This window comes from Phlebotomus papatasi, chromosome 2 (genome assembly GCF_024763615.1).
Source record: "Phlebotomus papatasi isolate M1 chromosome 2, Ppap_2.1, whole genome shotgun sequence".
Taxonomy (NCBI): domain Eukaryota; kingdom Metazoa; phylum Arthropoda; class Insecta; order Diptera; family Psychodidae; genus Phlebotomus; species Phlebotomus papatasi.
In genome coordinates, this window is record NC_077223.1 from 38,964,696 (window position 1) to 38,980,979 (window position 16,284).

The 16,284-nt window shown below is 30.4% G+C and overlaps 1 protein-coding gene across 1 annotated transcript in view; it reads left to right on the forward strand.

The window, feature by feature from the left end:
- LOC129800948 (MAP/microtubule affinity-regulating kinase 3-like) overlaps positions 1 to 16,284 on the forward strand; it is a 151,571-nt gene that overhangs the window by 125,710 nt on the left and 9,577 nt on the right. Inside the window, exon 14 of the mRNA XM_055845693.1 lies at positions 12,429 to 12,470. Within this exon, the coding sequence (XP_055701668.1) occupies positions 12,429 to 12,470 (42 nt within the window). The remainder of the gene's footprint in view (positions 1 to 12,428; positions 12,471 to 16,284) is intronic.

The following is a 16,284-nucleotide window of genomic DNA, read 5'->3' on the forward strand; positions in this document are numbered from 1 at the left end:
AAAAATATGTTAAGAAGGATTTTATGCACACCTCATTTACTTGTTGAATATAACACACCCATGCAAAAAGAGACTAAAACAGGCATATATAATTAAGATAATATTAATTCACACGCTTTCCACGACTCCTTTTCACCCTCTTTTACAAAAAAATATTACCACAATTACCAACCATACAAATTTACACAACAAAAATATATAATATCCCCATGTAAAGTGACTAAAAGTGTTGGAAAAAGGTTTGCACAATGGTTTAAAATTGACTCCGTTAGTATATAATACTGGTTTTTATTCTTAATTTTATCCAATTAGATTTTCCTTAATGGGTATGGAGAGATTCCACCGTTTGTATATTTTTTAATGTTATTAAAATTTCATGTACAGACAGAAAATGAGATAAAGTGAAAAAGATAAGAAAGGAAGAAGAAAAAAGCAGGGTTTTTTTCATAGAATACAAAGATCATTAAAATATCTTTGCTTTATGCAATAGAGACGAAACATGAGCTGAGGAAAATGTCACGGTTATTCATTATCGTTAGAGGAAAAAGAAAAGTTTAAAGCGTACAATAGCAACAGAAAATTACTTTTTAGCTAATGGACATTTTTTGGAATAGAATTATCTCAAGGAAAAATTGTTTAGTTTTACATATAATTTAATTGAGTTGTCCGGTAGGGATATCTACTACTTATATTGCCTAGTTAGGCAAACCGGGTAAACCGACAAAAATTGGAATTTTTCCCTTAACGGTTTTAATTAGAAATTTTACGAAATTCCCATAAAAATTTAAGATATTTACGGAAATGTTATAGTACACGTCCATTGATCTTCCGTAGAAGTTTTGTGTGGAATCCTGTGAAAATCATCATCTCACCTGATTTTTTAATCGTTTAAACCTACTATAGTCACGGGACTAGGGCATCTAGGTTAGTTTTCCATGTTTCCTGACCTCAATACACTTCAGGAATGAACTTACGTTTGGTTAAGAGGCGTTTCGAAGTAAGATATTGAATTTGGTTTTGGTTAAGTTTGAGGCGATCTCAGTGGTCTATCGTAATACCGGCTTCAGACTGGAGGTTTAGCCCAGTTTTCGAAGGTCTCAAAAACCCAAAGAGCAACCATTTTTATTGAGTTTTTAGAATTGACCAGATCATTTGCTTTTAGTAGTCGAATCTTAAGTTATTTTTTTCCAAAAAAAAATCTTGACTGATAAGAAATTAGAGCAGTTAAGCCATATGGCTAAGCCTTAGGTCTGAAGCCCTTATAATGGCTTGATAAAGCTTTTTTGAGCAACCTTTTTTGTGTCATGCTTTGAGGAGCTATGATCTCTCAACAGGTAGAATCAGTTTCTCGTTAATCATAACAAATCATTTGTCGAAGAACCGTCGGTCGTATCTCGGAAGGTTGCATTCACTATTATTCTTTCGATCATTATTCAAAGCTTATATCGGCTTCATAGTATGGTTTAGACCAGTAATGGATCATATGCCCTTAATGGATCATTTTCCTATACAACAATTTCCTCAAAAATCTTGCCTGACAAGGAATTGAAGGAGTTGAGCCAAATGGCTAAGTCTTAGACCTGAAGATCATATTACGAAGATAGCTGAGGATGAGAATGAAAACAGCTTTAAAAACTCCTATCACTAGACAATGCAGTGTTAACTCTTAAAAGCTTCAAATTCTATAAAAAGGAAATTTGTGCTGTATATGCCAAGATTAAGATTAAGATTGTCTATGGGTCGGCTTAAATCTTTATCGGTTCCGCTGCATCCAGGCCACTTATTTGGGCCCATTATGCACTCCCCATTACTTAGGCGGTCCTCTAGCTCTATATATCTCGGCTTCTGTATGACTGGAGTTACATACACAGTTCTATATTGTGGCAGACCAACCTTTGTTGGATCAGTTGCAGTGAGTGTGTATTTGTATCGACAGATCTCTTTATGCCGAACGCGTTTCTCTACCAGCCTCTCTTGTTTAGGCGGTTTATTGCCAAGGCATTAGGCATTACTTTTTCATCCATTCACTGGACTAATTCGATACGGCTGCTGAAAAATCTGCAGCTGCCGAGTTTCGAACCTGAGACCTCACAGTCTTGGAGATACTTCTCTACCAACTGATCCACTGAGGCTCCTAAATGCCAAAGTTTCGGATTATTTCTTTTTTATCTAAGAATCTTAGGACCCAAATAGATCCAGGCTGATATTTGAGAGTCTGTAAAATTTGGTAGTAAAAATTTATTCAAAATTGTCAACAGTGATGGCTGGCGATCATCGATTTGTGGTCCTTTACATAATGTCTTTTTTACTTAATCCTTTACTACTAAATTTTTATAGGCTAAATTTTCGAGAATAAAAGCCCAAATAGACACAGGCTGACCCTCGAGAGTATCTAGCTTTTAAAATTCGATAATAAAGGATTAGGTAAAGGAAATTTATGGAAAGGACCTCTAACTGATGATCCTAAGACAGTTAATGACAGTAAATGACTGTTTGCGATAAATCTTTATTGTTAAATTTTACAGGCTAAATATTCTCGAGGATCAGCCTGAGTCTATTTGGGCCCTATGCCTTATGCGCTAGACACACTTACAACTTAAGCCAAAAGAAGGCTTAATCCTTTAAGGACGATTGGGTCACCGCTGACCCAAAAATAAAATTCTTCCTATGGTCTTCTAAAGTTATGTTTTACTCTAAAAAGTAAAATAAAAACGATTTTTCTGACCCCCAATTTTTGACGATCAGGTCCTAGAAAGGGTTAACGTGATTATAATCAAAATAATTAACAGATAAGATTTTCATCAATTTCCGACTAATCCGTGTCTCAGATTAAGCAGAAAAACGGATTAGTGACAAATTGATGGGAATTTAGTCAAATAATTTCTTTTTGATCTTAATTACGTTGAGTCATCTTTCGGCTAAAGTCGTAAATGGTCTAGGGCATTAATCTATGATGGTGTTTAGACGATTATTAACGAGTTTTACAATATGACTGAACGACTAAGCTTAGCATTCCTCATTGCGCTACTTATTACTCTAGAAGTCTTGACCCTTGCGCATATAAATCTTAAATGTCCATCCTATCATTACTCAGGAAATTATCATAGCTTTTTAACAGACTTCACTGAAGATTGCTCAAGTATATACATATAAATATTTATGTACATGTATATAGGAAAATTTCATTAAATTTTCATTCAAAGAGAAATGATCAGTTATGCTTGCTTCACTTTAATTCTTTTAGAACATTTTTGAGCCCTATAACTTACGCATTTTTTGTACTTCCTAGAAATTTTGGAAGATATGTAGCTACTTTATTCATCTTCCATTTTGAATATATTTTTTGGTATATTACTTAAATATTAGGTGCTTATACCCTAAAAGATCGTTAGGGTATTTTTTTTTAGAGATTTTATTAAACGTGTTTGGTGGTCTAAGCTTAGTCGGAAATTGTTCTTGTCTTAGTAATTTTCATAACGGTTTATTGCTGGGCAATAACAGATACGAAACGAATCAGGCACGAATCCTTGACACGAAGTCAAGGATTCCAAGACCTTTTCAGGAATACATAAGCTGTTCTAATCGGTTAAAAAATATTTTTTCTGGATTATGTTTAACCTGGAAATTCAAAATTTTCGGTTTTGGTTGCACGAAATTACAAAATTTAATAGGATTGTCACAAAGAAACACTGTGGATTTTTCCTTGGATATTTCTTTACGTTTGGAAGTATGCGCTATATGTTAGTAGAATGGGGTTACCAGAGAATTCATATCGTATTTTCCGATACGACACGAAGTTTAACACGAGCTGATACCTGGGGTGACATGATAACTCATTTTCGATACTATCGACTATAGATTCTGAAAACTTTAAACGATAGTTGCACTTCCTGTATTCAATATAGACGTTTATCAACAGTTTCATTCTTTTAAGAATGTTTCAATGAATGACCCAACAATCCGTAAAAAGTCAACATTCATTTAATCTAATATGTAGATATAGATTTATCGATACTATCGATTCGATAGTATCGAAAAGTCATCATTCCACCTCTATTCTTAAAGCTTTTAATTTAAAATTCATTCACTGGAAAATGATAGAATCGGAAACTATTGCGTCAATTAGTCGAAATTGGTTGATAGGAAACTTAAAAAATAAATTAATCATAATCAGGATTTCTTATATTTTATTCAATTTTGAAAAAAAAAATGAAACAGAATTTTTGAATTATATTTGAACTAAAAATCATTGCTTTCAAATATATATTAAAAAAAAGAACGAAATTTTACATTAGCCGTACTCACTATGGCGTTGTTATCTCGTAATCTCCGTAATCTGTTATCTTGTTATAATTTTTCATTTATAAAATACATTACGAGAACATAACGAGATAACGAGATAACGATATTACAAGATAACAGCGCCATAGTGAGTACGGCTATTATTTATTCGAATTTAAATAATAAAATACTCATCCCAATATTTTTCATTAAAGTGTTGAGAAACATTTATCGCACTTTAGATTTTATCAATGTTTTTGATACGTTCCTCAAAAATTCATGGTTTTGAAATAAAAATAAAACGGCAATTAATCTCTTTTAAATCATTGTGCATACCTTTAATAGTCATTTCATTTAATGATAAAAGGTTACGGTTTTATTTCTGTTGTTTACATAAGAGGGAAAAAATGAAATATGAGATAAAAGAAAAAAATGTAAAAGTAGCACTGTGCATTTTTAAGGAGATTCCAAAAACAATTTTAATTTTTTTTTATTATAAAATCCAATGTATCAATGAAGATTTTTTCTTGTATTATTTACGCTTTTTTTTCTTCAAAAGGTTATCCTTGTTTTTAATTATTCATGGTCACGCTGCAGATTTTTTTTTGGTTATAGGATGGTTCCGGAGTTGGCGAATGATCATTGTGCAAAGTTTTTTCCTTTATCGCCATTATATTTCTCAAAAAAACAAAAATTCGAAAAAAAGAAACATCTTTTTCAATGTATGATATATTTTTTTTTACTTTCTCTATGGCACTATAATAAGCAAAAAAAAAATGAATATAATTAGAGGCAAATTGGAGATGGTATAAAATGAATACTTTCATTGGACTTTTCTTCTAGGCTCAATCAATAGCATTTGTCATAATGCTATGTGATAATTGACATGAAAGAGAATCGATGGGAGACAAGGGATAAAGTGATGAAAAATCTGCAGCTGTGACCAATTATTATTTTTTTTTAAATTTGTTTATTAGTTTTTAAGATGAATTTTCAAATTTTGTTTTCAAAATCAAGATTTTATTATGAAAATGTTCCTTCAAATTTATTTCTCATTTTAATTTCTTTAAATTTAGTTAAATAACAAAAAAAAATGAAAAGAGAAAATTCCTATACTTTTTTTTTCAAATCGGAAATCAATAAGATCTTTATAAATAATAAATAGGTTTTCTGTTAGGTATTTTTTCTTTTCTTTTCTAAATGTCTCTATATGTGTCAATGTTGTGAAACTAAAAAAAAAAAAAACAAAAACAAAATAGAAATGAATAATTCCGTTGCAAGTTTTTTGAAATTGGTTGTGTGATTGTTAAGGACAAATAAAAAAAAGGAACTTTTAATTTTTTACTAAATCAGACAAACTTCAGAAAACGAAGTGATTTTATTTAAATTTTTTTAAAAACAAAATATCGATTTCTTTTGTTATTTTAGTTTTTTCTTTCTTTTTTTCTTTCTCTCTTTTCAACAGTCTTATGAAATTTCTGCCAAATAATTTGAGGGCATCCGGAATTAGAATGAATTTAAATCGTAGTACTAAAGAAAAGAGTACTAAAAAAAATTCTCAGCTTGTTTATTCATCATCGCATTCACGCAACACATCAGTCTAAAAAGTAATTGAAAATAAGAGATTTGAACTAAAAAAAAAGAATAACAGATTTTTCTTGAAAGAATAGGAAAAATTTAAGAGTCAATAAAGAAGTAAAATTGAACATAAAATAATTTTTTTGTATAATTTTGAATTATATTTTTTCGCCTTAAAAAAAAGAGAAATAGTCATTTGAAATAAGTTTGTAAAAAAAAAGTACAAATGTAACATTTGTATTTAGTTGATAAAGACTTCGTGGTGTCATCGGGAATGAGGATAATGGGACTACTGTCCCATTAAAATGAAAGTGTTTATTTTGGAGAGTTACGACGGATCAACCAAGGGGTTAAGAACAGTGGAAAAGTGTGTATTAGTAATACACAGAATTAATTAAAGGATTAAAGTGTTTGTGATTGAAAACAGAAAATGGAGGTCATCAAGTGGTGCGTATGTTGAAGAAAATGGAAAATTAGTGAAATATCTGGGGTTAGAGATTATGAGGGTGATTTATATGGGTAAAATTTCATCAATTAAACTACCATCAACGCCTTTTTTTTTGGACATTTACCCAATTTATCTTCCAATCAACACATCCTTAAATGAATTTACAAGTTAACCCCCCAGAAGCATTATTGAGAAAAGAAATGTTAAATGAAAAAAAATTGTTAGTTTTAGTAGAAATTTATGATAATAATTTAAGTTAGTAGAATATAAAAAAATAAATTATGGAGAAAAATATAGTGAGAAAATTAGTAAAAAAAAATAAAATGAAATTGTTTTACCTCAAGGATCTCTTCCCAAAAAAAAACCCATTCCATTTAGTATGCTGAAAATGGTGCCTCACATCAATAAACCTCATGTCCACTTTTATGCTTTGTACAATTTTTGTTGTTTTATTTTTTTTATTTACACAAAATGTCGCAATTTGTTTAATATTTAACATAGTTTTTTTTCTCTACAAACAACTGACAATGTCATGCTTTAGTGCGCACATTTATGTTTAATGCATTTGACAAATAAGGGATTTTGAGCTTTTCCGGGGTTATCAAGCTTTGGAAAATTTTAGTTGGGTGATGGTTTTATCGTACAAAAATAAATCTCTCTGCTTTAGTTTCCCAAAGTGATGAAACAGAAATAAATTGAGATGAAGGGGATCAATAATTCAATTTTAGTGAAATTTCTTACACTTTCTCTGTAGAGTTTAAAGATGAAAAGTTTATAAAGGCATTTAAGAGTGATTAAAAGCATATGAAAAGTACAATATATATAGACATTTTAAGAAATTTTCAAGTTTAAAGAGAAACTTTCAATTAAATCATATTTTTGATTAAAGAAAATAACTCAAATACATCAGAAGAGATAGAGTTATTTCATTTCGACGTGAAAAGCGGAACCTTTTAGTATTTTCTTAAGTATCTCAAACAGTTCTGATGGAAATTTTTATTTTTACACACAGAAAAATTTTGACTCTAAATTTAAGAATATATAAGATCCTGGGAACTTAAATTGGACGTGAATCCCCGAGGTGTTTAAGTTTAGAAGCTCTGAGCGAAAGAAATGGGCTAGAATCCCTAGCTCTTTCAAGTTAAGAGATCGGGAACTTAAGTTCAGCATTACCTGGAAAATGAAAAATGTCTACAGATTTGCAAATTGCAACTAAAACTAAATGATCAAGGATTTAAAATTAGGGCACTGGCATTCATTGGATGGGATTTGAAATTAAATTCCCTGGTGTTTCTGTTTAAGAATTTTCCATTTTTCTGTGTGTAGTTATTTTTATTTTAGAGAATCCTTTATATTTGAAATTATTATTATTATTATTAATCGTATCGGGATATATTTATTAAAATTCAAACATGTTGCCGTATATCCCGTGTTGGAAGAATCTGCTGATCATAGATCACCCAGGAACACCTTCCTTCACTGAGGAAAATCCGAAAAAATTAAAATAACATTCCGGAAATGTTAATTTTACCCTGCAGTATTGATCCGAAATCGGTCTAAATATTATGATTTTTAGGTATATTAGGGGTTAAAGTTACCCTTTTTCATGTTAATTTTACCCTTAAAAAGGTGTAAAATTAACATTAAAAAATGTTGATATATTTTTACACCTAAAAAGTGTTAAAATTATGAGGAAAAAAAGTTAATCACATCCCCCGTTTTTTCTCAGTGTTGTAATGTGGATGCTTCTTACATGTTCCCCATGTTCCCCGGAGTGTTTTTGGGCAGAGGCGGTGCATTTAATTACTTTATATTACAGTGAATATGTCTTTTTCTAGACATTCGGTTGCTTACACCGAGCGGGACTCGAACTCACAACACTGTGAGTCAAGTCGGGGATCTATCCGCCCAAGAACCAACGGTCTTGCCTATTGCGCCATTGAGATCCCTTATTTGAAATTAACGTCGCGAGAGCCATTTCATAATAGATATTTTTGATAAAACTTTTTTCTTGTAGTAGTCACAATTACTCCACTGAGAAAAAAAGAGGGTGCTATTAACTTTTTTCGTCATAATTTTAACACTTTTTAGGTGTTAATGTTAATTTTGCACCTTTTTAAGGGTAAAATTAACATAAAAAAGGATAACTTTAACCCCTATTGCACCTAAAAAGCATAATATTTACACCTAATATGGAACAATACAGCAGGGTAAATTTAAAATTTTCGCAATGTTATTTTAACTATTTCGAATTTCTCTCACAATCAGTGTCAGAGTTGATTGATCTGAAATTAAATATCAAAATACTTTTTTTTTGTTAGCAGATGAGTTAATTTCGTGCTTGAACGAAGGACTTTTGTTTCCTTTATCACAAAACTTATCTTTGGATCGAAAGATACTGTTGGAGTATATTTTGTGGTGTAAAGTACATCGAAAAAGTATTTTTTTTTGTGTAAAATACATCGAAAAAGTATTTTTTTTGTGTAAAATTCTCTCAAAAAATACTAAATTTAATTTTTATTTCAAAAATCTTCCCTTCAAATACGGGTTTATTTCATCCGAAAACAGAAAATATCTTATTTTTTGACTTCTGATGAATCTACTGCAAGTAATCGTAATTATCGCAAAGTAAGTTTTATCAAAAGATACCTCCGAAAATTTGGTTCCAACGCTTGAATTTTTAAAATTTGAAAGTTTTAATTGAATAGATTTTTTTTTATTAAATTGAAAAAAAAAATAGAGAAAACATGTGTTATGCTTTCTTAGTATTCGTCATATACATAGCCCCTTAATGAGGAAGGTAAAAAAAACCAAATGGTATGATACATCCGTCATCAGAGACTTCAATTTAAATTCAATTAAGTATTATTACAGTGCTGTCTATATGCACACTCTCTATATGCACAGCTTTTGTGTCGGTTGCATTCAAAATCAATTTGTTTACATTTTGACAAAGTAATAAAGAAAATTATTTTCTTCGTAACTAATTTTTCTTGTTTTTAATTTTCTTAATTTTATTTTTTCTGTCTCATATTATATTTAAAATAACACTGGAAATTCTAGAACAATAAAAAAATGATAATTTATTAAAAGAAAGAAAAAAACCGTTGGGAATTTCAAAAAAAGTTGTGCATATTCAGAGAGAGAACTGTCAAAAAAAGTACCCAAACTGTGCATATAGCGAGACAGCACTGTATTTAAATTCGTCATCAGAGACTTCAATTAATTAAATTCAATTTTAGGAGATGAAAGTTAATAATTTTCATTATTCTTTTTTGGATAAATAGCGTATCATTAGCGCTATCGATCCCTAATACCGTAATTGGATATTCCTCAATTTTGAGATAAAATATGTTTCAGTTTTAATGTTTTAAATTGATTAAGGTCTTATTCATACTTTACGTAGAAGTATTTCAATTTTGACGTGCAATTTTTATGGCAAAGTATAATGCAAATTTCATTTTTATGCTGACGAACTGGAATTAAAAAATTTTGCAAAATCTAAAAGTTGGGGAAACTAGTGCAATATAGTAAATAAGGGGTAGTTTTAAACACTGAGCTTTATATTTACACTGATTTTTATGTCAATTATGTCGATCCTTTTTTCATTGGACATGGATCCCTATAGTTTCTATGAAATCATATAAATCTCGTCCTCTGAACTGTAATATCTGATTGAAAATTGCAGTGTTTACAACAACCACATGTTTAGTACTGCCCCAGTTCCCCCTATATTTCATTTCGACACTAGAGTTTGTATTGATCCCCTGTAATCAATCGGCCCCGATGTAAGAGTCAATTGGCTTAGAACAACTGTTCTGAAAAATTTCCAAATACTTATTCTCTTGGAGATCCGCACAGAACAAGTACGGATTTTTTTCGATCAACTTTACAGTTTAAACCGAAAATATATTGGGTAATTTAGTTGAAGTTCACTCGTTATTTGAAGTTTTTCATCGATTATAATTCTGGAGTACAGTTTTGAAAGTTTTAGAATTCTAGATAATCGAAAAAACTATACGGGACTGAATTAATATTGGATTAAAATTATTGGGAGTATGAATAAATTTCCACGTATATTATCCCATTCTGGTAATTTTTGATCAATTTGTGGTTGAAGTTGATTAATTGGGGTCTGTGGCAATATCGTTAGCAGATCGGCGTTCTTATGTGTTTTTGGTCTTTCGGTTTGTCGCATCGAAATCGTCATTACTGAAGCATTTAAACCATTTTTGCGGGTAGTTTTGAATGGATCATGTTCGTCATAGACCTCCACAAGTAAGGTAAAGTGGCCTCGAGTTGACCGGTTCCTCGACTCGACCGTTGGTCAATATTTGAATGTTTTAATGATGAATTTCTATCAAATTTGTCACTGATTCGTATTTATTTATGGAATAATTGATCTATTAATGTTAGATCATACGCCAAATTAGTGCAAATATAAATAAATTGATTAAATAACTCTACAGGTCGAATTGAGGAACCGGTCGACTTGAGGGCACTTTACCTTAAATGATGTGATTCAACTTTTTTTTTATTCAAGTTAAAAGATAAAAAAGTCCCTCTCACAATCTTTCGTTATCCGGATGATTGAGAGAAAACTGATACATAATAAACCATGTGAAGGGGATTTTTTTTAATTTCTCGAGTGTTTGACAGCTGTCATCCTAATATCTAAAACATAGTGTATCATCTCTCATTCGAATCCTAAAGAAGGCGCTGCACGATGAAGTTAGAAATAGGGTGGCGGCATTACTTTGGCCTCTGTCTTTACTTATGGCCTCCTTACAAAGAACTTTACAACGTCACAAAATGATTTCGAAAAAGCTTAAAATTGAAAATAGTTTCGATATCATTTTATAACAAAAATTGCGACATAGCTGTAAGTAAAGACAGGCCACAAGTAATGACACCACCTTAGTATTGCTCGATGTAAATAGGCTGAGGTAATGCCATATTTATGGCATTACTTTATCTCAAAATTGAGATACAACATCAAGAAGGTCTGCGAGTGAACCAAAATTGCGGAAACAGTTTATTCAGAAGCTCAGAGCTTATTTTTCCATTAAAAGAATTTTCCACTTTTTAAATTGTTTATGTACAATTTTATTTTATTTTTTTAGTTTTGTAGACTTTTCCTCTTTAAACCAGTCATTCTATATACCTTTTTTGGTCGACAACTTTGTAATTTAACAACTTGTTGCTATTGAACTTTGAGCTATTGACCCCTTACCATGACAATCCAATACAAACGTATAATGTATACGTTTGAGAGTTTACCTTTTGGCTGACTTTTATCTACTTTGTATCGTGACAATCCTCTTATTGTTCCCACGACGCTAGAAAAAAACACTTCATCATTTGATGACTCTCTCTCTGTCGGTCAAAATGAAATCAATTCATATAATTAAATTTTATGGTTGCCCAGTGCATTTACGTAGTGCTTTGGGAATTATTATATTAATTCATTGTGGAATTTCACCAATTTTATGGAAATTTGTATTTAGGGTGGAATCATATTAAAAGTCAATGTGATTGTCACCGATAAAAGCCGCATTTATGACGGAATTAATAGATAAATTTGTGGATTACATTTTTTTGAGATATTGGACAAATAAAATATTTGAGAATTGACATAAAGATTGATAAGGGAAAAATATTACAAATGGTTTGTATTTTAGCTAAATTGTGTCTAAAAGAAACTTTCCTTAACGTTTCTCGCATTTTCAACATATTGTTATAATATTTAATTTTGAATATTATTTCAAAATAATATTATGAATAAGTTTAATAATTGTGAATTAATAATTGTGAAAAGTGAGGCTTTGATTGCGTGATAGTAAAAATTTGCCGGTTAGTGTGATTCTGCCCTAATTTTGCTTGACAATAATGATCTTTCGTGTATTTGTATGTCAACATTAATTAGCCATTGTGCATATTTAATGTGCCACAAAATAATTGGGGTCATCTGTTATGTCCAATTCTGTGTCACACCTTCGACAGAGAGAGAAGGAGAGATGTCCCCCCATGAAGAAAATTATGTTGTCCAACATTGTTTGTTTCCTTTTTGTTTATGTTTAACCAATTTTTTTGCGTTTGGTTTTTCTTTCTTTTATTTTAGGCCCACCGATGGCCAAGCAAACTCCACATCAAACAATATTAGGTAATTAGACAAACACCAACAATCTCTATAATTTATTTCTTTTGTAACTATTCCTTCTGTAAAAATTGTTTCTGTCTCAATTTATATTTTTTAACTCTTTGCCTATATTATATATATGTAAAAATCAACCTTTGGACAATATGAGCAGAGAAATGATATTACAATATGTAGCAAAAATGTAAAAAATATGTGTACAAGAATGTATGACCTGTCAACTTAAATAAGCTTGATACGATTGATTTCTGCATGAAATTTCTTAGAATGGAATATAGTTTCCATACTCAGTTGATACTGCGAACGAGGTAAAGAATGGTTTTGTACCGAAAGTATCAGTTTCAGGAAGTCAAATTTACTAAAGTGACCCTACAAACTTTTGAGTGTTTACTACTTGCACATTTTTAGAATACAAAGTGTTTCGAATTAGAGGAAAATTAGATAATTGTTGTATTAGATAACTGGTGCTGTATATGTCTATTTTTTAATCATAATCAGACAATCCCCGGATGAAATAAACAGTAACCAGTGATCATTCTTGATTCATTCTGAAGCAATTCTTATTGATTTATCGTCAAATCTGCATTTGCATATTTCTTTTCCGCCCAACAATCATCTGATTATCCTCTAAAAGATAATTATCGACAATTCCCATATTCTTACAATTTTGAACATTTTTCATGACAAGAAAACTATAATATTTAACTGTATATTGTACAATCATATTTTATTAAATTTTTAGAGTGAAAAAGAAAATTTAATAAAAATATAAGCATTCCACTGGATTTCCAGAAATTACCATTATATCAACAGGCAAATTTTATTCTATTAAATGTGATAAAATAACTGATCAAAAATGTTTTGCTCATTTACTTTTCGGTGATTTAACATTTTTCCCCCAAAAAAGTGAAATGAATAATATTTAGCACAATTAAATTTAAAATTAAATAATTAACGAACCGTTGAGCTTTTTTATTCATTCCGAAAATATTAAATGCACAATTAATTTTTCTTTGTTTATTCAACTTTAAAATTGATCTGACACAATATTTAATTAGGCAATAGGATATGACTACACCGTAAAAAATATTTTGTAAAATTGATTGTAAGTGTTTGTGAATTTTTATGGGGTAATTATGAAATGCTCGTAAATCGTACAAACCACAAACAAGTTCCTAATAGTTTGTACTTTTTTTACAAACATTGTTCGTAACATGATCACTTGACGAGCATTTTTTGTACTTTTACAAACATTTGTTCATAAATATTCGCAAACATATAAAAAATGTTCGTAAAATTTTGTCATTTATTTGTAAAATGTTCGCCAGGCAAACAAAAATTTACGAACAAATGACAAAATTTTACGAACATTTTTTGTGAATTTACGAACATTTGCGAACAAATGTTTGTGAAAGTACGAAAAAATCCTCGTCAAGTGATCATGTTACAAACAATGTTTGGGAAAAAATTACGAAGTTTTACGAACTTCTCTGTATGGGTTATAAGATTTACGAGCATTTCGTAAGGCCTTAATAGGAATTCACAAGCATTTGCGAACAATTTTACAATTTTTTTTTGTGTAACTGAATAATTTGAGAATAATTTCGAGAATATTGAGGAAGAATTAATTTTTAAACAAACAAAAATATAAGTGAGAAACCTTTAGTGTTGTCATTAATTTAAATTAATTATTTTTGATATAATTTTAATTGATATTGCAAGGTTGTACTCGTACCATTCCTCATACAATGCTCTTTTATTAAATTCTTACTACCTTGAACACAATTAAGTAAATTATGGGGAAAATCAAACACCGAAAAAGTTTTAGTGTTATTTATGAGAGAAAATCATTAACATGTTGAAAAGTTTGTCACTGAATTGTATAATGCCTAGCACACAATAACTTTTGTAGGTTAACATGTTTTTGACGTTTCAATGAGAGGGAAAGAGATAAAAATCTAGTCACCTCTTTCAATCTCATATGAAATTTTGTAAACATCTTTATGCCAAGCGCACAATTACTTTTGTTTGTAAACACGTTTTCGGAACTTCATGTGAGAGTGAGTGAGATTAGATCTAGTCATCTTGCTCACTCTGGTGGGATATTTTGAATACATATTTACAAACAAAAGTTATTGTGAGCTGGTCAATATGCCCAGCGCACAATAACTTTTGTTTTGTAAATATGTTTTTGAAATTTCAGTGAGAGTGAATGAAATGTAGATCTAGTCATCTCGCTCTTTCTCTCATATGAAGCCTTGAAAATATGTTTACAAACAAAAGTTATTGTAAACATGTTTTTAAAATTTCCTTTGAGAATGACAGAGATGATTAGATCTAGATCTCACTCACTCTTATTGAAATGTCAAAGACATGTTTGCAAAAGTTATAATAATGATAATAATAATAATATTTATTACACTTAAGCATACACAATTGATACAAAATTCGTAAAGCAATAAGGCATAAATCATGCGTCCTCCGCCGTCTTAGAGTTGGTCCAAAGCCAAACGGCGGAAATGCTTCTTCACTGTATAATCGAATTCTACCGAATTGTGCGCTAGGCATGATACGCAAAAAATCTTTATTGGGTCTTGTCAATTTCAATTTAACTCAATTTTCAATTGAGTTATATTCTAGCGATTGAAATTTTACCTCTTATTTATTCTTTCAAACTGAAAGTTGATATAATCGTCTCTTTCTATCGAATTAAAATTGAAATCGAAACTGAAAATGAGTTTGGTATTTCAATTTTTGTTTGACAAAAATAGATAATTATATCAGATTTCAGTTTGAAAGAGTAAGAGGCAAAATTTTTATCGATTGAATTTCACAAAATCGAAAATGTGACATCAAATTTTTCCAAATTATATTAATTGAAAATGTTTTATATCGAAATTTGGTGGATTATATTGGTTTACAATTCCATACCAATGTTAAATATTATAATAAAAAATGTTAAATTCATCCTGAGAGTTTAATAAGTTTCTAAATCGTTATCACGTTCAATATTACAAAATTCGTAAGTAAAGTAGGGTAAAGTCTACTGAGCAATATACAGTAATTTTTGTTCTGAACTCATGTGTTGAGAATTTTAATGATGATGAGTTAAATTCTGTTAGTCATCTTTATTCCAGTTGGTCTCATTCTTGGACTTTCGAATTACAAAACAGAAGTCAATAATATAAGCCTACCGTAGATGCCAGTGGTGTAGGCCTCCTAGAGTGATTTTGTCCTCTCATTTTCATAAGCTTTCTTTAAATTCTAGCACTTAAGAATAGTTTTCACGGATCGGACAATATAGGTCACATATGTGAAGACCAGCCTTACGTATTAGAATTAAAGAAAAGCTTATGAATTGAAGAAGACAAGGTCACCCCCGAAGGCCATAGTTATCCTCATCTCGGTTTATGGATCGGTTTATCGATAGGAGTGATTTTCCTTTAAATTCATATAGGGGAAAGTACCCATGCTTTGTACGGTACCAAGCTTTATAAAGACTGAATTTTTCCTATGATTCTGAATAAATGCGATTCCGCAAAATATTTTAAAAACAAGACACTTTCCCCTAGTTTTTAAAATATGGATGAGATGAGTCACATTTATCAAGAAACATATGAGAAATTAAGTCATTGTAAAGCTTGGGACCATGTAAAGCATGAACACTTTCCCCTATTTCTCCTTAATTAATGCTTGGTTGCGTCTGCCGCCGATTTACCACGATCGATCTCATCAAGTAAACGACAGAAACTCTGAATTCCTTTTGTAGACAAACATAAAAAACAATGATTAGCTTATGGCAGCTAATTTTCTTTACATG